A 26310-nucleotide genomic window follows, 5' to 3' on the forward strand; every position below is an offset into this window, starting at 1 on the left:
AACAGAGGAAGGGGTCTAACTAAGGGTGAAGGCTCTTGAGTTATGGGACCAGATGAAGAAGGTCCCTGTTCTGCTACTCTGTCATTAAAAGACCGGAAGGAGGCTACAACCTCGTTCATAGAAGACATTGACTCTTTCAAAGAGGCAGTCTCTGACCTAGCAATAGATGGAATACAATCCTCACAAAATAGTTTTATCCATCAGAAAGCCTGGCCCTACAGTTTCCACATTTCTTTTTCATCGGTTTGTCCTAGAAAAAAGCAGAAACAAGAACCATAAGCAAAGAAGGTCCATACAAAAAAGGTCCACTGCTGTATAATCACAGACAAGGGCTTACCTTGGAGGCAGTATGGGACAAGCAGGCTGCCGCTGGTTCAATCCGAGCGGGTGCTCCATCCTCAGACCTGTCCTCAAGCTCCATAAGGCGAGTGGACATCAGCTGGAGAAATAGGCTGCTGTCCCAAGCAGCATGTCCTCACTGTACTACGCTGTGTTCCTTATCAACACGGCGCCGGAAAGTGCGTCACGTGACTTCCAGTTCCGGCGCCATCTTGCCGTGTCACCAGAAGTCCTCCGATGCCATCTTGGTACACCTCGGCAAAGCAGGAGGAGAACAAGGCTTCCACCAGGCAGAGCTGGGGGAAAACCTGAAGGAAGTTGCCACCACTTTAACCAGGTAAGCAAGTACCTCCAAAATAGGGAACCCTTCTGGCAGAAAGTACAGGGACTAATACACCCAGGACTTGGCCACAACCAGTACTGATGCCAGAGAAGGGGGGTCCGCCAACCACAGATACCAGACCTAGGAAAAACAAAAAAGCGTGTCGGCGCTCCTGAAGTGTCTGGAAACACAAAACAACTGAGGGTCAGAGGAAAGGGAGGGGCCTTTTAAATTGTATCTGATTTGTGTTTCCTGTAGAGGGCGGAGCCAATCATCTCTTAAGTAGCTGTCCTGGAAGGTGAGGGGGGGAAATTACATTTTTTTCTTCTGCAATTGTTTTATTTTTATTAAAATTTAGTCGACTAAATCTCCAGGACATTTTAGTCAACTAAAATTATTTTAGTCCACTAAAACTAATTTTATTCATCTAAAAATCTAATGGGTGTAGTTAAATTGTAATGCATTATTTAAGCATTTCTCTACAATTTCCAAACTCCTTATATACTGCTGGAGTAAAAAATCAAATATGTTTATTGTAGCGCTCGCTCCCAATGACTGATGCCGCGTACAGACGGTCGTTTTTTGTGATAGAAAAAAACGATGTTTTATGTGATGAAAAAAAATGACGTTTTTGAAACTTCATTTTCAAAAATGACGTAGTATACATGCCTTCGTTTTTGCAAAAAGCTCTAGCAAAGCGCGGTTACGTCCAGCACGTACGACGGCACTATAAAGGGTAATTTCCATGCGAAAAATAAATGGGTCTGGGGGTAGTGGCGCTGTCTGTGCTATAGCCGATGGTTAGAGGGAAATGGAGACACACGGCAATATATATGCAGAAATGCACACTAATACCACCAGAGGTGGCGTCCACCAGCCTGGAAATATAATATAATTTTTTCCTGGAGGAGCCTGGACGATTAGGAGGATCCTTGCCACCTGGTGGAAGTCGTTCTAAGAGAGCTCAGGGAAGGAAAGATTGGGACCGAGAGACATCGCAGCGTGTTTTGCACCCCACCCCTGCAGGGGTGAGGGCTTCTGGTGAGTGGGGACCCAAGTGGGGGAGCACCGGGACCACCGCGCTTACACAAACTGCATAGTGTGATCACCCAGCACAGCAAGAAGCACTGTCTGAAATTGATTACTGCACTCAAGTTGAATTTCAATTAATTGTTTGAGGATTCATCACTTTACTGCTGATTTGTGTGACACTTTTTTTATATATACATTTTTGGATTGACTGTTTTTTGATACACTTTTTCTTACACAGTTGGGCATATTTATCCAACTCTGGTTACCACAGGATTTTATACTTTTTTGGTGATAGATGTTGATGTTTTTTGCACAATTGTGTACATATCCCTATTTATATTTATATAATTAGCTACGGGCATCACAGCACTTTATCTCACGTTTGTATGTTGCTAGCGGATTTCTAGTTCAATTTATTTTGTGCTTTTGTCCTAGGCTGTGTCTATTTGCATCCATTTCACCCTTATGCGCATATTTAACTTTATTCACTTAGCATGTTTGGTCCTAACTAGCAATAGTTTTGCACTTCAGTGACTCACCACATAGTCACACATACTTTGGTTTAGATGCTGCCTTTTATTTTATATTTATTTATGCTTAGCTGTGCATAGCATTATATTATATTTCCAGGCTGGTGGACGCCACCTCTGGTGGTATTAGTGTGCATTTCTGCATATATATTGTGTCTCCATTTCCCTCTAGCCATCGGCTATAGCACAGACAGCGCCACTACCCCCACACCCCAATTTATTCCATTTCCATGCGGAAGACGGTCTCTTTTGCTGATATCGTGTTGCTGCGTGTTAGTAAAAGTTTGGTGAGAGACGATTCACGCTTTTCAGTCTTCGTGCTTTAAATTTTGTGTTCTGTCGTACAGTTTGTGTATTTGGGGTCGGTTCTGTCTTACAGTGCTTGTATTCAGGACGTATTTGTTTTGGCAGTACGTTCTTGTGTGCACGGTTCTGTTTTGCAGGTCGTTCTTCAGAGGCATTTCTGTACTTCAGGACGTAATTTTTAGTTCGATCTGATTTGACGACCGTTTTCTAGCCATGTTGCGGGTACGTTCTCGTCGCCGAGATCGTGCTGTGCTTATTTTTCGGATGTGTGCTGCATCCCGGCAACGGTCCATGAACAGGGTGAGGAGGAGGTTGTGGACCAAGAACTGGTTGCTTCGCAGGGACCAGTTCTCTCATATGCCTCTGCTGCGGGAGATCCGAGAAAACAACCCTGATGATTTCAGGAATTTTCTCAGGATGTCTGACTCCGTATTTCAGCAGCTTTTGGCTTTGGTGTCGCCTTATATCACCAGGCAGGACACCGTTATGCGGGAAGCCATCACTGCTGAGCACCGGCTAGTTGCTACGTTGCGCTACCTTGCAACAGGGAGAAGTCTGCAGGACTTGAAGTTCTCGACGGGCATCTCCCCCCAGGCTCTGGGCCTCATAATCCCGGAGACCTGTTCTGCCATCATTCAGGTTCTGCAGGAGGACTATGTTAAAGTAAGTGGTGTCCTTTCAATGCACAAACTATGTATTTATTGCCTGCTTTTAATTTTTTTCCCCAAACACTCCCTAATTAACCTGTTTGTAATATGCTGTGAATGTTCCCTTTGTCTCCATGTATGCTGTTTTTTTTGTAAAGTTTGTCCCTACATGCATCTTTTATATAGCCAACCTGTCCAGCATTCTATTTTGTGGCCAAACACACCTAGCCTAGTCCCTATATCCCCCTTTATTTGTGGCCTCCATTGTAGTGCTGCATTTTGTGTGTCCCTATATCCCCCTTTATTTGTGGCCTCCATTGTAGTGCTGCATTTTGTGTGTCCCTATATCCCTCTTTATTTGTGGCCTCCATTGTAGTCCAGGCCCAAACCCCCCCACCCCCCCCAATGTTTTTTATTTTTTTAATAACTGTAGAATTTTGGATTTTTGGGGGTTGTTTTTTAGGTCAGAAACTTATCTTGGGCCCCCCCTTCCCCTAAGCTTTTATTTTTCACATCAGAGGTGGTGATTAATCTGCTTAGTGATCCCTTATTATTTATGTATCTTAAAAAAACACTTGAAATGGTTTATAAAAATTTTTTTGGGGGATCCCCGAATGTTTTGTAATATTCTGTTCGCAATGTTTGTTTGAATTAATTTGTTGTTTATTTTTCTATACAGTTCCCCACCACGCCACAGGAATGGCAGACTGTGGCAGCGGACTTCTCCCAGCGTGGGAACTTTCCGAACTGCGGAGGAGCCATTGATGGCAAGCACGTCCGCATCGTGCCCCCAGCCCATTCCGCATCCTATTATTTCAATTACAAGGGGTTCCACAGCGTTGTGCTGATGGCGGTGGTGTCTGCCAATTATGAGTTCATCTACGTTGATGTTGGGAAAAATGGGCGGATGTCAGACGGCGGGGTCTTTGCGGAGACCGAGTTCGCCCAACGGCTTCAGTCGGAGGACCTTGGATTGCCACCTGCGGAGGAGAACGAATAGGGTCTGCCCTTCGTATTTTTAGCAGATGAGGCTTTTGGATTGGGTCACCACCTCATGAGGCCATTTCCCCAACGCATTGCGCTAAATGACGTCGCAAGGACGTCATTGGTTTGACGTTAACGTAAATGGCGTCCAGTGCCATTCACGGACGACTTACGCAAACGACGGGAACGACGGCCATACTTAACATTGCTTAGACCATCTAGGAGGCAGCCTTAACTTTACGATGCGTATCGCTACGGAAACGACGTAAATTTAGATCGACGAGCATCGCGGACGTTCGTGAATCGCCGTAACTAGTAATTTGCATATTCTACGCCGACCGCAATGGCCTCGCCACCTAGCGGCCGGCCTAGAATTGCAGCCTAAGATCCGACGGTGTAACACAAGTTACACCTGTCGGATCTTAGGGCTATCTATGCGTAACTGATTCTATGAATCAGTCGCATAGATACGACAATCGTATCTCAGAGATACGACGGCATATCAGGAGATACGCCGTTGTATCTCTTCTCTGAATCTGGCCCTTTATGTGTCAAGTTCCTCACCAGCACGACTTGTTCCTGAAATGTGGGACCAAAACATGTATTAAAATTATGTAGGCCTACATCTACATTACCTGAAGCTGTGGTATATGATACTTTACCGGATGTTGTGGCGGGTTCCCCTTCGTCAACATCCCTCGGGGGTGTGCCTTGGGTTTGTTGGGCCTCCTGCCTTGCTGCTTCATTGTGCCCTACGAGATTGAAGAAAAGGTAAACATGAGCTTAAAAGATTATAGAGGCCTGAAATAAAATCAAAATATATTTTTTACTAAAATGATGGGACGATAGTTGGTTATAAAAACCCTTCTAAATCCTGAAAACAATATTTTAGCCATTCCCAATGCACTTTAAATTCTTTGTAGATTTGTGGGTAGATTCAGTAAGATCGCCGTAACTTTGCGGCGGCGTAGCTTAAGGAATTTAAGCTACGCCGCCGTAAGTTAGCGAGGCAAGTACATGATTCACAATGTACTTGCCTGCTAAGTTACGTCGGTGTAGCCTGAATCGGCGGGCGTAAGGGCGCCTAATTCAAATGTGTTGGGGGGGGGCGTGTTTAATGTTAATGAGGCTTGACCTCACGTTTTTGACATTTTTTCCACTGCGCATGCGCCGGGCGACTACATTTCCCAGTGTGCATTGCGGTTACGTACGCCGCACGGGCCTATTGATTTTGACGTGGACGTAAACGATGTAAATCCCGATTCGCGGACGACTTACGCAAACGACGTAAAAAATTTGAATCTCGCGGCGGGAACGGCGGCCATACTTTAACATTGTTATTCCACCTAATAGATGGAATAACTTTAGGCCTGTAATGCGCTATGGAAACGGTGTAAATCGACTGCGGCGGCCGGGCATACGTTCGTGAATCGGCGTATAAACTCATTTACATATTCTACGCCGGCCGCAATGGAAGCGCCACCTAGCGGCCATCCAAAATATTGCAACCTAAGATAGGACGGCGCAAGCCGTCCTATCTTAGATATGTTTAAGCGTATCTCTGTTTGAGCATACGCTTAAACATAGGTCGGCGTAGATTCTGATTCTTATCTACTGACAAGTCGGCCTAACTCTTACTGAATCTACCTATGGGTGTATTTTTCTACATGGAAGCTAACTGGATCAGCTCACCTCTGTATGACACCCTACATAGGTTGTTCTTGTGACAAAGAATTGTGCTACTGAGTCCACATGTGTAACCAACTGCTGAGCAGACACTCCTTTTTCTGTATATTAAGGTAGTATTTAATCTTAAAATCGAGTTAGGAACACATCTACATCAATTACACAATTGATGTCACGTCAACCCACAAATATGTTGCTACTTTCATGTTTGTGCGTCCAATAATTGGTCGTATGAGTCGTCGTTCGTTCCATCAAAAATAATAAAAAGACAAACTTTTTGTCTGATACATTGTTTTAAATCCCATTAGCCCATGCGAAATAGGCACGATGCCATTTCTCACAAAGATCAACTTTTATTAGTTAAAGTCATCGAATGAACGACAACTCCGACGACCAAATATTGTGCCCCCCAATCAACACATTTCAGTTCTACCTGAATGAAAAACCACATGGCACAAAGAACACACCCAAATAATGATTACACATGAAAATTACTTACTTCTTCTTCTAATCACTCTTTTTATTTTCTCAAGTTGCTCGGGCTCTCTCAACTTGAGGTCTGACCACCTTTTTCGCAGTTGCTCTCTGCTCCTGCGTTCCCGAAATTTCTCATGGAGCCTCCTGATCACCTTCTCCATTATTGCGGCCTTAACTTTATTGGGATGCCTGTGCGGGCCATGTTTGGCATCCTAGTCCTCCCTCCTTAAGATGCTGACCATCTCCACCATTTCCTGGAAGGCCATGTTGGAGGCTTTGTACCTCCGCCTGGTTCTTCTGGATGCTTGGGCCTGGCCTGCCTCCTGGCTTGAGCTAGTAGCCATATTGCTCTGCTCATCCATCATTATTCGTCAAAAACGAGAGAGAAGGGGCGGGGAAAGGACGAGACCGAACATCAGAGGGCGTAAAAAAAAGGGATCCGACGTGTTTGAAAGCAGCGTTCAAAGTCTGTGGAAGAAGGCGGAAGTCACGATCGTTTCAAATGACGGTACGTAACTGTATTTTTGTCTTTATTATAGTGAACAGGGGATGAGTTTGTGGGCTAGATATGGTGATAAAGCTTATTAGTAGTAGTGGCTTGACTGACATTAGGTTTTTGATTATATCTTTGACTTGCAGAAATAATGGATCCCTTCAAAGATACAGACTTTATGACCGAATTCATGCAAAGATGGAAGGAACATCCTGTTCTGTGGCAAACAAAAAACCCAATTAATAAAATTAATAAAAATAAAGATGCCAGGAATAAAGCAAGGGAGAGCGTGCTTGAATTTGTTAAGACAAGGGTCCCCCACACCACAACAAACACTGTGAAGGCAAAAATGTATTCCATCAGGGGCACCTACAGGGCCCAACGGGTCCAAGTCCTGGCCTCAATGAGGTCTGGGCTGCAGTCCATCTACAAGCCTACCCTGTGGTACTATGGTCAGCTGCAGTTCCTGGACGACCACATTGAGGCCAGGCCATCCCTGTCTACCCTTCCCCCAAGAGGTAGCTCCCATCTTCCCTGCAGCCAATCCTCCAGTCTTCCCTGCAGGCAAGCTCAGCGGAAGAGCAAGAGTTCCTGGAGGACCCTGATTGTGACCCATGGAGCCAGGTATTGCATTTTGCTAGCAATTTTGGATAATCAAAGTATAATAATGATGTCAAATTGATGTTACTAGTGTTATAAATTCAAATGGAATGTACAAAAAATTTTTTGATCATATCAATAGACAGTAGTGGCAAAACAGGATGGGGACAAGATAGAAAAATGAAGGGGTCGGAATGATTGTGTGTCATTTTCTGGTACGCCATTAGGGGGGGTAACGCAATACACCTGGAAGGGGTCCCGGATGTCAAACACCCTTTTTGCCCCAAATCAATTTGTCACAAAATAGACTACTTTTCTTTTATGGGTAAAGGCCCCCTACTTCCCTATTTCAGCCTGCAACAACCCCCACAACTCCAGGGGGACCATGTCTGAAGCTGTGTAAGGGGCCACATAATTATGGATGGCAACCCTGTGTGTAATATATTATCATTCAATTTGCTTGCATCTGTCATGATTTAAAAAATGTGTGTGTGTTTAATGAAAACAACAAATAAACTATGTCCCTTTTTTTTATACACAGGCAGAGCAAAGCCAGGAGGCAGGCCCCACAGGAAGCCAGGGGGAGGCAGGCCCCACAAGGAGCCAGGGAAGGCAGGCCCCACAGGGAGCCAGGACCAACTGCAAGGCAGGAGGTGGCAGAACCCACTGGGAGCCAGGAGGTGGCAGGCCCCAGTGGGATCCAGGAGGCACGCCGGCTTGATACCATCTCCCGGATCCCTCCACTCCGCACTCCCGAGAAAAGGGCCAGGATGCTTCGCCAAATGGAGGAGGAGACCCAGGCCCTGCTTTGGGAAGCAACTGCGGCCATCCGAGAGCCACCCACTGAAGTAGAGGGGTTCGCAGTGCTCATTGCAGCCAAGCTACAAAATCTGGAGCAGGGCCAGCGTGTGCGGTGCGAACTCCTCATCTTCAAGGCCATAAGCATGGCATCCCTGGGGCAGCTCGATGACGGCACCGACATTGTGCGTATTGGTCCTCCTGTCCTTGCCACTCCTCCTCTTCCTGAGGCTGCTCTGGCTCCTGGCACTACCTCGGCTCCAGGAACCCAGCCCACGAGGACTCGGGCTACAGGGAAGACCGCAGGGAAGGCTGCTGGGAAGAAGAAGTAAAAAAAAATGAGACGGTGCCCCTGTCGGAATTTATTTTTGCCTCACAGCCTGGATTGGTGGCTTGGTGGACCCTTGTGTAATTTCAAGCACGCTCTCAAGTGCTGCCTTCCTTGGCATCTTTGTTTTTATTAAGTTTGTATTTTTGTTTGCCACCATTTTATAATTTCCAATTTTTGCTGCGGACAGAATAAATGCATTTTTGTTTTCTCGTACAAATTTGACCATGTGTATTTTTTCTAAAAAAGAGAGATATCATTAGTGAGTGGGCAGACCCATTTCCCAAACATTTTTATTAACATTAACAAGGTACAAAAACCTCCTTGTGGGTAAATTCAAATAAATAATTATGTTGTTGTGGCCACTTCACACACTCCAAAATCAACCCAAAATATAGATTTCAGAAAAAGTTTTGGCCAACAAATCCCCAAATAATTAATTTTTTTTATAATATATATATTTAGAATTTTGGAGATGGAAGACACACCTAAAAAACCCAACACAAAACAAAACATTATATAACAAGAAATAATAAAGTAAAAAGCTTGTTATAACTATGTAACAAGATCAGCCGCAACAAACGACCATTTTAGTGTAGCATTTAAAAGCAGGGTGTAATGCAGCGCATTCTTTTCTTCTATATAAGTTGAAAACTACCTAACGAATGTGCTTAATCCATTCTGAACAGTAGTTTTACCAGAACGAGCGATGCCGTCTCCTAACTTGCTTCTGAGCATGCGCGGGCTTAAAACGTTGTTTTAGCCTACAAACGGTCAATTTTTATGACACAAAAAACGACACAAAAAATTGAAGCATGCTTCAATTTTTTTTTGTCGTTTTTCACAAGACATAAAACGACGTTTTCCCCCACACACGGTTATGAAAAACTTTTTTTTTCATCACATAAAGTGATGGTGTGTACGCGGCATGATAGTTTGGGCTCAGACTTTACTAATTTCATGGAAATTAGCCTCTGTTCTGGCTATGGTTGTGCTTGATAGAAGTTTTCCCTTGTTGCATGTAGGTGGCGTTACCACCTCAGGCCCATGTTGGAACTCGGGCAAACCATGGTGTGTTAAGTGACCCTTCTCGGGAGCAGCCCAGTGGGAGTGGTGCACCACTTTGCATGCTGGGAAGGGATACTAAAGGGGCAGACTCGTTTTTTTGGGGGCCTTTGCCTCATTGCCCTCCTGGCTTGAGGCACGTGTGTGTCATTCCAGTCCTGGGACCACGTTGGTCCGAGGCTGTATTTCTATCAAGTAGACCCAGCTATGCTGGCTGGGGTCTATGGTTCTAGAAGGGATCCCAAGCTGTCCATCCAAGTGGGGGAAGCTGCTTAACGAAGGAAACCGGGGGAGGACTTGCCCTGGAGGAGATCAAGCAAGGCAAGCTGATGTCTCGGGATAGGTCCGCTGACCTTGTTACAAAAGGGATCCACCATTCAATTTGTCTTACAGTTCACTGGATTGGCTTAAAGGCTCTTTTGCTGTAAGGCAGGAAATTTGGGACTGAAATTCTGTGGCAGAGGATTCCCTGGCTATCCATCTTTTGTTCTCAGACGGTCTGTGGCAGAGACTGTTCTCATACTGTCCGTGCGTCATTCCGGCTGCTAGGCCATGTGAGAGGGGTCCATCCGGGAGAGCAATACCCACTTAGGAAGGAGTGGTGAATACTGGAACTAAAATTCTGTAACGCATACCTGAAACTTCCCCTTCTCTCCTCCTATACTTTCTACTTCCTTCACAAGTTTTATGCAGCAAAAATAAAACCTAACATTTGAAGGTTTTACATTTTGTTTGGACATTTGCAATTTTCTACAGACTTTCTCCTCTGGACAACAAACTTAGAGGTAACGTGCAAAACCCAAATCCAAACCAGCAGCTCCTGCGGGTTAGTGCTACATTATTATTTATGGTATTGAGGTATGAACATGCACTACAGACCAGTTTTAATTTTGACATCAAATTTCAATTTAGTTTTAGTCTTTTGAATAATATGGCATTTTATTTTTAGTCCCTTTTTAGTCTTTTAACTAAAATGCCATTTTAGATTTGGTCTTATTTTAGTCATCTCAATTGCTGGAGTTTTAGTCGTATTTAAGTAAACTAAAATGGTATTAACCACTTCCCTACTACTGGACGTCACATGAATTTGTGCAGTGATATCTGAATGATGAGTGCAGCTACAGGCATCATTCAGATATCATTCTTTTAGCCGGCGATTCTCTTCACGCTAAGAATGATCATAGTGGCAGTGCCCCCCCTCCCGCCGCCATCCAGAGAAAGAATCGTCCATCGCAGGATGACGATCATAGAGATTTCCAGTGACCAGTCATCTCTATGACTGTCGGAGGCCCAGGCACGACGTTATGATGTCACGCCCAGGTCCTGAATGTAAACAATGCCGCGATTGTGGCTAGTAAGCATGAGATTGGTGATTTTTTTTTCTCAATCTCAAGCTTTACAGCCTGGAGGAGAGATGTGCGGTCTTATTATATAATCTCTCCATAAAGAGGACCTGTAATGAACCATTCATATTACAAGGGATGTTTACATTCCTTGTAAAAGGAATAAAAGTGATCAAAAATAAATATATATATAAAAAAAAGTGTAAAAATAAAACAAATATATTGTTTTTTAAATGCCCCTATCCCTGTTTTAGCTCATGCTCACAAGCGGACACGCACGCAAGTCCCACCCACATATGTAAACGTTGTTCAAACCACACATGTGAGGTATTGCCGCGTGCGTTACAGCGTTTAAAGTGTGACATGTTAGGTATCTATTTACTAGGCGTAATATCATCTTTCACGTCATACAAAAAACATTGGGCTAACTTTACTGTTTTGTTATTTTTTAATTCATAAAACCACTTTTTCTCTCTCAAAAAAAAAAAAAGGCGTTAAGTTAGTCAACTAAAATGTTTTAGTGGACAAATAACACTGCCATTTCGAGATATACTTTGAAGACAAAACAAAAACTGACTGTTTGGTGAGAAAAACAAAGTGAAGAAAGGATACTATATGAACCCTCCAGAGATGAGGCTCATAGTTATCACTAGGACCATCCACTAATGTTGAGGGGAGGGGAGATGATGGAATTGGACCGAATGACTGCCTCCGCCTCTCCCCCCTCCCTCCCTCCCCTCGCTCTGAGGACTGTTTCTTCGCTCTTTTTTCCCTTCAAGCACATTGCCACCAGGAGGCAAGGCACTGCCCCTTTAAATGCATCCCTTTCCCCTCCTCCTCCTCCTCGGCTGAACGAGACACCATTTTCCAAAAAGGAGACTGGAATCCCACCAGAACCATAGAGGGGGATCAGGAGAAGTCTACGGGAACAAAGAAGGGGCTCAGCACTTGGAGAAGTGACCTAGGGGAGGAGGAGTGCTGGCGGAATCCCCCCCTTCCTCCTCCCTACCTGCAAGACATGGCTGCAAACATGTACAGGGTTGGAGGTAAGTGAAAGATGCCCGGGCCTGCTGTGGGGGGCTCCGCTGCGTGTAGAATATTCATGGAGCTGCAGCTCGGCTTCGCATGGTCCCGCGTCCTCCTAGAGTGCCCCCGCTGGAAGTAATTAGGGGTGTATGAGGAGGAGGAGGAGGAGGAGTGAGGCGGTTGGACTATGTGGGGCTGCAGGAGCTCAGTAGCCGCCTGCCACAATACGGTGGACGGCTGCTGCTTCTTCCTCTTGTTATGTAGTAATGAAAGCGCCTATGGCAGGCAGGTCTGTGACAGGCGGCTTTGTGACTGGCATTCCATTGTGAGGGGAGGGGGGTGGTGGTGCCAGCCCTGTCATTGATTATGTGCGGTACCACAGGCAGTACAGCGGGCACTCTCTGGGAGCCCGGAGGCCCCGTGTTGTCCGTCTGTATAGCAGCACCGCACGTGTTGACATGGTGTCCGCTCTGCGCCTCTGCTGACCGCTCGTGTCATTAGGCCTCTTTGTAGCAGGTTGTGTAGGCGGGTAAGGGAGGGTTCGGTTCTCCTCCCCGGCCGCCCGCCCGCCGTGTGGGCTCTATCTATGCTGCAATTCTCCCTTCATGCTTTTATTTCCGGTGGGGGGGATTCTAGCGGGAAACGGCAGTGGGGGTACGGCTAGGTAGAAAGCACCGCAGCCAAAATGGCGAAAGATGGGGGGCTAATGTGACACAAAAGAAACCGAACGCCACCACAGGCGGCGCGGAGAGGCGGCTATTGCAGATACTTTTATATAACGAATATGAATTGGAGGCTTCGTGACTGACTGGAGCGGCGGGGAGACGTCACGGACCTCACACATATTTGTGACAATGTCCGGATCTCCTCAGGACTGTATGAGGAATGTGACAAACTGCTTCTGCTGCTCTACACATTGTATAGGGAAGTTCTTATAAGCGATTTTTCTTATATGGGGGGGGGGGGGGTTCATACATCCCACTTCACATCCACCTTAAAGGGGAAGTAAAGCCCCTAAAAATATAAATAAAGAGAAACCCTGCAAGACAAAGGCACAATGAGCTAGTATGCATAGCATGCTAGCTCATGAGGTACTTACCTGAGATCTAGGCCCTCGTTCGCCTCCTCCGTCGCCCCCGTTACTCCTGGATAAGGATGAGCTCCGGCGTGTTCGCATTGAACACGTGAGGAGCCCGCCAGGAAGACGGCACCCGCGCTGCGCTAATCGCAGCCAGGCAGACATTTCCCGATGCGCGGCTGCAGAGATTTCCTGGCGGGCTCCTCACGTGTTCAATGCAAACACGCCGGAGCTCATCCTTACTCCTGGAGTGACTTTGGGTATCGCGGCTCTGGCGCTGTGATTGTCTGTCTGGAGCCGCGATGACGTCACCTCCGCACAGGAGCCGTCAGTGACGGTACGATCGCCTTCACTAACAGCACACTCAGTGCGCCTGCGATGCGCGCCGTAGACATTGGTGCCGTCTTTTCTGCAAATATCTCAGAAACCGTGTAAATTTAGGAGATATTTCTTGTACCTGCAGGTAAGCCTCAATCTATGTAAAAGTAGTCTGTAAGGGTTTACAACCAGTTTAAAGCTGTATTCAACCCAAAAATGTAATATATTGCAGCTTACCAATCCTTCGATGTGGCTGCATTAGGCTTGGTTCACACAGGTGCGGGAAACGCTGTGATCTGTGTGCATTTTCCACACTTTATCCAAATCGCACTGCCCTTGCGATCTGCAGTGGGTGTCAGTGCAATCTTAACCCCTTCTCGCCAAGCATACGCATATATGCGTCCTCGAATTTCGGGGGTTATACTGCGATGATGCCCGCAGCTGCAGGCATCATACCGGTACCATTGTTTAGAGCGGGCAATTGGCTTTCTAGGCATAGCAACCAGTGCGGCTAAAAGCCTCTCGGTTGTTATCACGGAGGAGCTGGATATCCCCCTCCCGCTGCTCTGCCCGGCCTCCTGTCCCACCGGGAGACCCGATCCGCGATCGGGCACTTCCGGCGCCTTGTGACAGACTTTGTTCAGGTCTCCTGAATGTAAAAACAGAAGCAACGTCACTTCCGGTTTACTTGGTTGCCAATGGCGCCGGATTAAAAAAAATATACAGTATTCAGAATCGCCGTTTTCAAAAATCTGAATACTTTTTGAAGTGCACAGGAGGGATTTGGGGTCTTTTAGACCCCTGATCACTCCATAAAAAGTAACTGTCACCACCTATTACTGTCACAAGGGATGTTTACATTCCTTGTGACAGCAATAAAAGTGGTCACATTTTTATCTTGGTTTTTAAAACACAACACTGTCAGTATTAAAGCGGAGTTCCACCCAAAAGTGGAACTTCTGCTTTTAGGGTATCCTGACATGCACACATTTGGCATGTCATTTTTTTGGGGGGTGTGTACCTATTTTTGTCAGGTACCCAGCTCCCACTTCTGCCCGCACCATCTATACGATGACTTCTTCCAATCCTCGGTCTCATAGGAAACCAGTGATTTCCACACGTTATGCTACATGTGCTTCCAAAGTCGGAGCGTTTGTCATACCAGTGTGAACCCAGCCTGACACTTGCCTGTACATAAGAATACATAGACCTTCCAATCCGTCTGAATGACAGCTGAACCTGATCGGAATGCCTGTCTAAAGGGGGCCTAAAAAAGAAAACAAATGCAGCCATGGCATCTAAGATCTGGTTCACACCAATGTGTTTTTTTGTGTACTTTCAGTTTTGCAGAAACCAGTCCATTTAACATGGTTTCCTATGGGTCATGTTCACATCGGTGCATTTTATGGAAAGGGCCAGGGACCAACAGGTTGTGTTTTTGGTTCCACAGACTTCAATATCTCAAAAAACGTGTATTGAAAAAACTCAAAATACACCTGAAATATGCATATAAACTGCAACCTGCAAAAGTGTGAACAAGGCCTTAGAATTGGTAAGCTGCAATACAATAAATGTTTGTTTTGCTTTTAGGTTTATTACTGTTTTAACCAGTTAAAGCGGAGGTTCACCCAAAAGAGAACCTCCGCTTTTCGGAACCCTGCCCCCTCCGGTGTCACATTTGACATATTCAGGTATTTGCACCCCCTCCCCCCTGAAAGGTAACAGGTATTTGCACCACTTCCGAGTATAGACTCCCGCAGGGCTCCAGCCCCTCCGCGTCACCCCCCCCCACCCGTTGTGTTCTGGGAAACACTCGGCTCCCAGAACACAACGGGAACCAGTGGAACTGACAGCGCGACTCGCGCATGCGCAGTAGGGAACCGGGCAGTGAAGCCGCAGCACTTCACTTTCTGATTCCCCTACAGAGGATGGCGGCGGGGGAAGCCGCTCAGCTTCGGCGGACACGCTGGACAGGTAAGTGTTGTTTTTTAAAAGTCAGCAGCTGCTGTATTTGTAGATGCTGGCTTGAACCCCCGCTTTAAGGACCAACCCTTTAGCACAGGGTTTGACAAATTTGCTTGGAATCTAGGAGCCAGCTAAAAAAAGTTAGGAGCCAGAAAACGCACCCCGTCCCGACGAGCTTGCGCGCAGAAGCGAACACATATGTAAGCAGCGCCCGCATATGGAAACTGTGTTCAAACCACACATGTGAGGTATCGCAGCGATCGTTAGAGCGAGACCAATAATTCTAGCCCTAGACCTTCTCTGTAACTCAAAACATACAACCTGTAGATTTTTTTAAACGTCGCCTATGAAGATTTTAAAGGGTAAAAGTTTGTCGGCATTCCACGAGCGGACGCAATTTTGAAGCGTGACATGTTGGGTATGAATTTACTCAGCGTAACATTATCTTTCATAATATTAAAAAAAAAAGTGTAATTTTTTCCCAAAAAAAGTGCGCTTGTAAGACCGCTGCGCAAATACAACGTGACAAAGTATTGCAACCATCGCTATTTTATTCTCTAGAGAGGGAAGAGGATGGCCTATTAGAGGGAAGAAGATGGCAGTGAAAATAGTGAAAAATGACATTAGAATTGCTGTTTAACTTGTAATGCTTAACTTGTAATACCAACGGCCACCACCAGATGGCGCCAGCTCACACAAGGAAGAGCTGGGGACTTCACAAAGCCGCGGCCTCAATTACCGGACATCACGGGCCCCCCGCGATCGAGCGGCGGGGGAGGTGGGGGCCTAGTCCGCTCCGATCCTGGGGAAAAGGCGCTCCGCGAACTCTCCTAAAACATCAGGATCGCGGCAAGGATGTTTTAGGCGAGGCTTCGGCCTAGTCCGCGGAGCGCCGATCCTATGGAACAAAATGTTTTTTTTTGCCCACCTTCCAAGCCAAGTCGCCAGGACGCTATTTCTAGTCGTCCTGGCAACCGGGATTTGTCGAGCCCTGCTAGAGAGAGAGAGATCACATTTTTGTAAATTTGATTCTATCTTTTCATCCTCAACACTGAAGAAATTACACTTTGCTACAATGTAAAGTAGTGAGTGTACAGCTTGTATAACTGTAAACTGTCCCCTCAAAATACTGTAACTCAACACACAACCGTTAATGACCAAAGTGTCAATATTTTGTGTGGCCACCATTATTTTCCAGCACTGCCTTAACCCTCTTGGGCATGGAGGTCACCAGAGCTTCACAGGTTGCCACTGGAGTCCTCTTTCCCTCCTCCATGATGACATCACAGAGCTGGTGGTTGTTAGAGACGTTGCGCTCCTCCACCTTCCGTTTTGAGGATGTCCCACAGATGCTCAATAGGGTTTAAGTCTGGAGAAATGCTTGGCCAGTCCATAACCTTTACCCTTAGCTTCTTTAGCAAGGCAGTGGTTGTCTGGGTGTGTTTCTGGTCGTTATGTTGTAATACTGCCCTGCAGTCCAGTCTCCGAAGGGAGGGGATCCTGCTCGGCTTTAGTATGTGACAGTACATGTTGGCATTCATGGTTCCCTCAATGATCTGTAGCTCCCCAGTCCTGGCAGCACTCATGCAGCCCCAGACCATGACACTCCCACCACCATGCTTGACTGTAGGCAAGACACACTTGTCTTTCTACTCCTCACCTGGTTGCCGCCACACACGCTTGACACCATCTGAACCAAATAAGTTTATCTTGGTCTCATCAGACCATATTACATGGTTCCAGTAATCCATGTCCTTAGTCTTGTCTTCAGCAAACTATTTGCAGCTTTCTTGTGCATCATCTTTAGAAGAGGCTTCCTTCTGGGACGACAGCCATGCAGAACAATTTTTGATGCAGTGTGCGGTGAATGGTCTGAGCATTGACAGGCTGACCCCCACCCCTTCAACCTCTGCAGCAATGCTGTCAGAACTCATATGTCTATTTTCCAATGACAACCTCTAAATATTACGCTGAGCACGTGCACTCAACTTCTTTGGTTGATCATTTGCGAGGCCTGTTCTGACTGGAACATGTACTGTTAAACTGCTATATGGTCACCATTAGAGGTTGACCGATATATCGGCAGGCCGATATTTGGCCGTTTTGCAGAAATCAGCATCGGGCCGATTTTTTTATTCAAATTGGGCTGATATTTAACATGGCCGCTAGCGGTGCCACGGCTCCGGAGCTAGGCCGAAGCCACGGCCTTTCCTGATGCTGTGACCGCGGTCACAGCATCAGGAAAGGCAGCGGCTTCGGTCCAGCTCCGGAGCCGCGGCCATCTTGGTACACCCAGCGCGGCGGCCCTCCTCTCTGTTTACACCCACAGAGGAAGAGGGGCCCGCTCGCTGCTATCTGCTGATTTTTTTAAATTTTTATTTATTTCTTTCGTTTAAGGAAGTCGGCAGCCAACCAGCGGGCCTGTAACAGCCAATCGGCGGCGGCCGCTGCCGACATCCTCCACTCTGAAAAAAAACGTCCCCTGACGTGCTGCGCGCCCTGCCTCTGCCTACAAACCCCAGAATGCATTCTGGGGTTTGTAGGCAGGGGCGCGCAGCACGTCAGGGGACGTTTTTTTTTCAGAGTGGAGGACGTCGGCAGCGGCGGCCGCCGCCGATTGGCTGTTACCAGCCCGCTCTGCATTCTGGGGATTGTAGGCAGAGGTGGGGCAGCACGTCAGGGCCAGGGAGGTTCTAAGATTTGTTTAGTGTCAAGGGCAAGAAATTATAGCCCAAAGGCTAATGCTGCACTAAAAATATAGAATACGGACTACAGCTGCTAGCACCTTCAAGTCAGATACAACTAGATTAAAATAAAGTGCAGCGCTAATTGTAGTAAAAAATTGTATGTGAAAAAAGACTGAAAAAAGAAAACTGATGAGTCCCAAATGCACAATCCATATGTATAAAAGAGAAACCATTTTGAGCCGAGTGAGAGCGGAAGACAGAGGTCCATCTGCAAAGCTGGGGATTGCTAAAGGTTCCTGGGGAGACCCATTTCCCTATGTTTGGTGAGAACATTCATAATGGTCAGGTTGGCACTAAGGTGGGCAATGATTGGATGCACTGGGGCATTGATGAGGTGGCACTGATGGGCTGCACTGGTGGGCACTGATAGGCTGCACTGGTGGGCACTGACAGACTGCACCCCAACTTTCCACCCTAAACAATTATCTCCTCCCCACCTCTCCACCCTAGGTTTTTTTTTTTAGATCTGGGGAAAAAAAAAATCGGCCTCAAAAATCGGCAACACATATTGGCCATCGGCCACCCCGATTTCCAAATATCGGCCAGAGAAAAACCCATATTGGTCGACCTCTAGTCACCATGCTACAGCTCAGTTTCAGGGTCTTGGCAATCTTCTTATAGCCTAGGCATCTTTATGTAGAGCAACAATTTTTTTTTTTTTTTTATTTTTTTTTTTTTTAGGTCCTCAGAGTTCTTTGCCATGAGGTGCCATGTTGAACTTCCAGCGACCAGTATAAGCGAGTGAGAGCGATAACACCAAATTTAATACACCTGCTCCCCATTCACACATGAGACCTTGTAACACTAACGAGTCACATGACACAGGGAGGGAAAATGGCTAATTGGGCCCGATTTGGACATTTTCACTTAGGGGTGTACTCACTTTTGTTGCCAGCAGTTTAGATATTAATGACTGTGTTGAGTTATTTTCAGGGGACAGCAAATTTTTACTTACTGTATACTCACTACTTTACATTGTGATAAAGTATAATTTCTTCAGTGTTGTCACATGAAAAGATATACCGTATAAGCCGACCCGAATATAAGCAGAGGCACCTAATTTTTCCACAAGGCCTAGGGTGGAAAATGCAGAAGCTACTGGGTAAACAATGCCCATTTGTAGTTTCACTGTGCCCATTTGCAGCCGTACCTTTTTTCAATACTAAAACAGCGTGTGTCTCCTGTGTAATGCAGTCTGTTCGGCCGTCCATTGAAACAAAGCCCCGCCGCCTCCTCGTACGTCCGTGATGGAGGAACACTGATACGATGCTGGGAAACTGTATCGGTGCTCCTCCTATTGCAGACGAGGAGGAGGCGGGGGGCTTTGCTACAATGGACAGGCGAACAGAATGCATTACACAGTGGGAGACACAAGCTGTTTTAGTAATGAAAGGTATGGCTCACTCGAGTATAAGCCGACATATGTACAAAAATACGAGAGGTGTACTCACTTTTGTGAGATACTGTGTGTGTGTGTGTGTGTGTGTTATAAATACATTTCTGCCTCGACTACTCACAGTAGAAGCTGATCTGCGGGTCCCGTCCAATGGATGTCCGTTGGCACCCGCCCATTGTCAGACAGAGACACGGAAGGGAAGCAGGGAATTAAATTTAAATTCCATTTTAACCACTACCAGACGGCCGTACGACTTTATACGGCCGCGGGGTGGTTCTAATTCTCTAACTGGCTGTGTTTATACGGCCTGCGTGCGCAGTCAGCGGCGGGATCGGCGGCTACAGGGACAAGACGTGGAGCTCTGTGTGTAAACACAGAGCTCCACGTCCTGTCAGGGGAGAGAGGAGACCGATCTGTGTCCCTTGTACATAGGGACATAGATCGGTCACCTTCCCCCACAGTTAGAACACAATTCAGGGTACACATTTAACCCCTTCCTCACCCCCTAGTGTTAACCCCTTCAATGCCAGACACATTTATACAGTAATTAGTGCATATTTATAGCACTGATCGCTGTATAAATGTGAATGGCGCCAAAAATGTGTCAAAAGTGTCCGATGTGTCCGCCATAATGTCGCAGTCACGAAAAAAATGCTGATCGCCGCCATTAGTAGTAAAAAAAAAAAAAAAAAAAATGATAATAATTCTGTCCCCTATTTTGTAAGCGCAATAACTTTTGCGCAAACCAGACGCTTCTTGCGTGTTTTTTTTTTTTTTTTTTTGCCAAGAATATGTAGAAGAATACTTATCGCCTAGAGGTTGCTATGGACCGGTTGCTATGGACGGTTGCTATGGTCTGGATTGCTATTGACGGGTTGCTATTGACGGGTTGCTATAGAGGGTTACCATAGCAACCAGTCCATAGCAACCAGTCCATACAAACCCTCCATAGCAACCAGTCCATAGAAACCATAGCTCTATTTTTGTTTTATAGCGCAAAAAATAAAAACCGCAGAGGCGATCAAATACCACCAAAAGAAAGCTCTATTTGTGGGGAAAAAAGGACGTCAATTTTGTTTGGGAGCCACGTTGCACGACCGCGCAATTGTCAGTTAAAGTGACGCAGTGCCACAAGCTGAAATTTCACCTGGTCAGGAAGGGGTATATGTGCCCAGTAAGGAAGTGGTTAAAGAGAAGGTCTGGTTTACAAAAAAAGAACATTTTTTTAGTCAGCAGCTACTAACACTGTAGCTGCTGACTTTTAATAAGGACACTTACCTGTCCAGGGTGCCCACGATGATGGCAGGCAAAGCTGAGCAATCGCTCGGGTCTCGGCTGCCCGCCGCCATCCTCGGTGAGGAAATCAGAAAGTGAAGCCTTGCGGCTTCACTGCCCGATTCCCTACTGCGTATGCGCGAGCCGCGACGTGAATGGGCGATGGCTCCTGGGACACAAACAAGGTCCCAGAAGACACCGCTCCCCCATTCCCCAGGAAGCAGCGCTAGAAGAAAGAAGACTGACCGCGAATCAGGAAGTGACAGATTAGGACGACAGGCACTTCAGGTACTAAGGTAAGCTCCTGCCTCCCACAGGGGAACTCCACGCCAAATTTTAAATAAAAAAACCGACATGGGTTCCTCCTCCAAGGGAATACCAGGCCCTTAGGTCTGGTATTAATTACAAGGGGAACCCCCTACGCCGAAAAAAAACGGCGTGGGGGTCCCCCCAAATCCATACCAGACCATTATCCAAACACGCAGACAGGCCGGCCAGGAAAGGGGGTGGGGACGAACGAGCGCCCCCCCCCCCTCCTGAACCATACCAGGCGGTATGCCTTCAACATGGGGGGGAGGGCGCCCTCCCACCCCAAAGCACCTTGTCCCCATGTTGATGGGAACAAGGGCCTCTTCCCGACAACCCTGGCCGTTGGTTGTCGGTCTGTGTGCAGGAGGCTTATCGGAATCTGGGAGCCCCCTTTTAATAAATCCCAGCCCCCACCAGATCCCAGCCCCCACCCTATGTGAATGAGTATGGGGTACATCGTACCCATTCACCTGGGGGGTAAAAAGTGTCAAGAATAAAAACGCACTAGACAGGTTTTTAAAGTAGTTTATTAGGCAGCTCTGGGGGTTTTCTTCTGACTTTGCGGGTCTTCCGACTTCTCCCTTCTGCCGGGCACCACTGCTGTCTTCTATCAGCTCTTTTACCAGCGGGGGCCCAGTCTTCTCCCTCCTTCCGACTCCTCTCTCTTCTCGCGCTTTCCGTTTTTTTCCCTTCTGGCGGGCACCACACCTGTCTTCTTACAGCTCTTTCACCAGCGGGGGCCCGGTCTTCTGCGTCGCCTGCTTCTCTTCTTCGATGTTGACTCTACGCTCCCTCTGTAATACGGGTGTGCGGTGCGCAACGATTTATATTGGCCTCTTATGACGTCACAGTCCCAGCATGCTCCGGGTGGTGATGACATAATTACCCCGCCCCCTTATGACGTCACCACCCAGAGCATGCTGAGACTGTGACGTCATAAGAGGCCAATATAAATCGTTACTCACCGCACACCCGGCATTACAGCGGGAGGGAGCGTTGAGTCAACATCGAAGAGAAGCAGGCGACGCAGAAGACCGGGCCACCGCTGGTGAAAGAGCTGAAAGAAGATGGGTGGTGCCCGCCAGAAGGGAAAAAGAACCAGAAAGCGCGAGAAGAGAGCCCCCTCCCGAAGTCGGAAGAAGGGAGAAGACCGGGCCCCCACTGGTAAAAGAGCTGAAAGAAGACAGCGGTGGTGCCCGGCAGAAGGGAGAAGACGGAAGACCCCCGGAGCTGCCTAATAAACCACTTTAAAAACCTGTCTAGTGTGTTTTTATTCTTGACACTTTTTACCCCCCAGGTGAATCCTTATCTGAGCATGCAACCCGGCAGGTCAGGAAAAGGAGGGGATGAGCAAGTGAGCTTAGTGTGTGGCGAGGAGAGCCAATCAGCGGCATCTCCTCGCAGTGGACATCCAGACATGTAATCTGGGAACACTGATCATCAGTGCTTTGATTACAATACAGTGCCACCAATCGTTGCCCACCTGTGCCACTCATCGGTCCTACCTATCAGTGCGCACAACAATGAAAAACCTAAAACTTTTTATTTTATTTTATTTTTTTAAACCTAGCAGTGATATAATACCACTAAAAGAAAGCTCTATTTGTGTGAAAATTCACATGGTTACAGTGTAATATGACAACACACTTGTCATTCAAAGTATGAGAGTGCTGAAAAATGGCCTGGGCAGGAAGGAGGGTGAAAGTGCCCTGTAGGCAAGTGGTTAAAGACACTGTCACCAACTTAAACATTTGCAGGTAAAATCACACAAGTCAAGTGTTTTAAATGCTTATTTGCAATTCCATCTATTCCAAACATGTTTTTATTTTCTTGCAATATGCCTTTGAACTTATGAGAAAATGTGACTACGTCAGATAGGAAGTCCATTTCTAGCATGGCCCGCTCGTTCTTTGCAAGTCATAGCACTCTCCTCATCTGGGAGTTTCTAATTCCTGTCTGTGCTGGCCCAGCTCTTTCACCCTTCCAATCACCTCCCTAAGGGAAAAACTATAGTTTCTCTCTAATGACAACTCTGGGCTGCTAAAATCACCCTTGAAAATGTCAATTTCCAACCACAGTCTCAGGAATTTTGGATGTTTACAAATCTTAGTTTTTTTTTTTTTTACAGGCAGATACCATGCATACAATGTTAAATTCACATATAATTGTATGAGAATTTTTTGGGGATAAAATTATTGGTCTTGTGATGGAGTCCCCAGATATCATAAGGTTGAGTAGGGTAGAATTGTTTTCTTTTGACAGATCTGCATAATGTGACATGGTAACTTGTGGCAGGTTGGACCTCCCAGATTAATCCCCAAGTCCTAACCATGATATTGGATGATTTGGAGAACACTTGGATTCACTATGAAAGGATCAAATGCCCAATTAATTGAATTCAAGTTTTTAGCAATCGAAAACCTGTGCTAATTGTTGCCCTCGTTAACCCAACTTAACCTTATCTTAATTTACACCCAGCTGCATTTTTTATTTTTGCATTGTAGCATGAGGAGTGGCATAAAGATCACCTAAATTAAACCGCTTATGTTTACTTTGTGCTTTACCATTCCGCTATGAATAAAAGGAGCACTAATGTGATGACATATAATGTCAATGGGCAGACTTGTTGATTATATTTTGGGGTAAAATGTATATGGGGATTTGCAGATGACTTGATTGTTGCTTGGGGAAATGTATGTGTGAAATTAAATAAATACATAAAAATATATACACACATATTAGGCAAGTCTACAAAACCTAAACGTAATAATGTACAGAACTTAAAAAATCACTTAAAACAAATCAAAAAATGCTCTGGGACTTAAGGGGATTTAGGGAGAAAAAGGCATGGGGGCTCAAGAGACTAAGCAATGCAACATGTAGGATTCCAAGGGAAACTGTTCCTTTAAATCGAGTCTCTTCCAATGCCTGTTTGCTAACTGTTCTGAAGCAGCCCATGGTGTGCCTCCTCTGGCCTGATATTGTCAGCCTGGATGGTCATTCCTTGCTTAAAAAAATGTTGTTTTTCCCTAGCAAGTACTGCTGTTTAACCTGCCATTGGTGTAATGTCAAGATGTCAAACCTTGGGGGAAGGGGTGCCCAACCAGTGGCCCGCGGAGCCTTCTGATGTGGCCCGCGACCTCCTGCTCTGGGATGGAATAGAATACTGTTATTAAAGGTCAGTTTATTACTAAAATCACAGTGTATATATGGGCATATCTTTTCTGCAGTGTTGGGCTCCATTCACACTAATGCTTTTTTTGATGCATTTTGCAGAAATGCAGGGAAATTTTTTAACATGGTTTTCTATGGAACATATTTACATCAATGCTTTTTTGTGCCTCTGTGTTTTTGGAAAGGGTCAGGGACTTTTTTTCCTGCAAAAAGCAGCGTTTTGCATTCAATAGAATTCAATGGACCTGCATCCAAAACGCAAGTACCGTGATTTTGCCGCAATTTGCAGTTTGCGGTTTTTTTTTTAACCTGTTTTTAGCTGGTTGTTGGGAAATGTAAAAAAAATGTAAATTACTGGCTAAAAAAAAAAAAAAAAACGCAAATCGCGGTAAAAACGCACGTCAAAAAACACAGCAAGCACCGCAAAAAGCATTGCAAAAACGCTCAAAAGCAACATGCATAGGTGTGAATCGAGCCAAACTGGGCTGCTTTTAAACTGATCTGCAGGTGCAGAGCAGTTTACCTGCACTGACCCATAGACTTCTGTTATTACCTGCGAGTTTGAGCTTTCTGAAAGCTCAGAATATAATCGAAGTCTATTGCAAAGTGCAGGAAAGCCAAAAGGTACACTGCGTCGCAACCGTGGTGTGGGTAAACCGCAGCGCATCAGTGTGAAAGCAGCCTTGGGCCCCTTTCACATGGTCAGTCCGACCAATTGGACCCTCGATTCACCTCTAAGTAAGTGGCAGACATAAACCAACTTGTGTTCTACCTCCAATACGATCCACTAAAAAGTATCGTGGGCTGTGTCCTTTCTACATATGCAGAACAGACACAGACATGCCATCCACCCGCTCAGCTCATTGTGGCCTGAGACCGGTTACCAAGTCGCTTAAGTGGCCTTCGCTCTTCAAAAGGTTGGGCACCCCTGCCTTGGGGGAATGGACTAAAATAATGTCAAAGGATCCAGCTACTTTCCGTACTGATCCTGTATTTGTTGAGTGCTTATGCCCACCCCCCTACACTATTGCTTAGACCTATTAGTTTGCATTGTCCTTATTTCCAAATAGGTCCAAAGTGCTTTTCAGCATAGCTCCAGGTTCATGTTATGCAACCTACCTGTGTCCCCACATAGACTTGCCGACTTACCTGTGGCTCTTGCAAATCTCCTGAACCTTGGAGTTATTGCCATTGTTCCAATGGCAGAAAGGTTTCAGGGATTTTACTCCAACCTTTTCAACAAAATTGGGGACCTAGCCCATCTTGGATCTGAAGGCTTTTAATTTCCTTTTATTGAAGTTCCAAAAATGTATGTCTTTTCATATAGGTGGATTCAGGTACATTGCCGCATCTTTGCGGCGGCGTAGCGTATCGTATTTACACTACGCCGCATGCGCCGTCCGTGTACATATCCCAGTGTGCATTGCGGCAAGCCGTCGTATCTTAGATAGGTTTAAGTGTATCTCCGTTTGAGAATACACTTAAACTGAGGACGGTGCAGATTCCGAGTTAGGTCGGCGTATCTACTGATACGCCGGCCTAACTCTCTGTAAATCCACCTAATAGTCTCCCTTCCTCAGGCAGATTTTCTAACCTCTGAACATCCATGATGATTACTTGCATGTTACCATCGTTCTAGTACATCAACGCTACCTTTTTTAGCTGTTTGAACACAGACTAGTTTATAGCCCTTCCATTTGCTCTTCTGCATTGTGAGATACATGGATGACTCCTGTTGAAGGAACAGTCAGCACAAATACTGACACAATGTGATTTAGACAATCCAGACCTCAAAAAGGTTCCATAGGATCCTGAACCTTCAGAAGTTGACACTGAAATTGATGTACCACTTGGAGTTAAGAAAATCTGCTATCTCTGAGTTCTGGGCCTTACTTTGAGGTATTTTCATTTGCTCAATTCACTTTTGTTTTAATCCCTTGACAAACCAACTTGCCTGACACCAAAGACTAGAATATTCCCTGGCCTTGTGACTAAGGAATCCACCTCATTGACTTGGGGAAAATCCTTCTACCACCGCCTTTGGAATATCATCACGATTGATGCTAGCCTGA

The 26310-nt window shown here is 46.1% G+C and overlaps 1 protein-coding gene across 16 annotated transcripts in view; it reads left to right on the forward strand.

Annotated features, from left to right (window-relative positions):
• The first annotated feature begins 11706 nt into the window (after positions 1 to 11706).
• MTA1 (metastasis associated 1) overlaps positions 11707 to 26310 on the forward strand; it is a 290526-nt gene continuing 275922 nt past the window's right edge. For 10 of the 16 annotated variants that reach the window (XM_040333262.1, XM_040333270.1, XM_040333271.1 and 7 more), the window contains exon 1: positions 11708 to 11996. In XM_040333262.1, coding sequence (XP_040189196.1) covers positions 11969 to 11996 — 28 coding nt within the window. In that variant the 5' untranslated portion in view covers positions 11708 to 11968. Of the gene's footprint in view, positions 11997 to 26310 lie in introns of all 16 variants that reach the window. The other 6 variants (XM_040333257.1, XM_040333259.1, XM_040333258.1 and 3 more) reach the window with 2 other exon arrangements.

The sequence above is a fragment of the Rana temporaria genome, chromosome 13 (assembly GCF_905171775.1).
Source record: "Rana temporaria chromosome 13, aRanTem1.1, whole genome shotgun sequence".
In the NCBI taxonomy this organism is placed as follows: domain Eukaryota; kingdom Metazoa; phylum Chordata; class Amphibia; order Anura; family Ranidae; genus Rana; species Rana temporaria.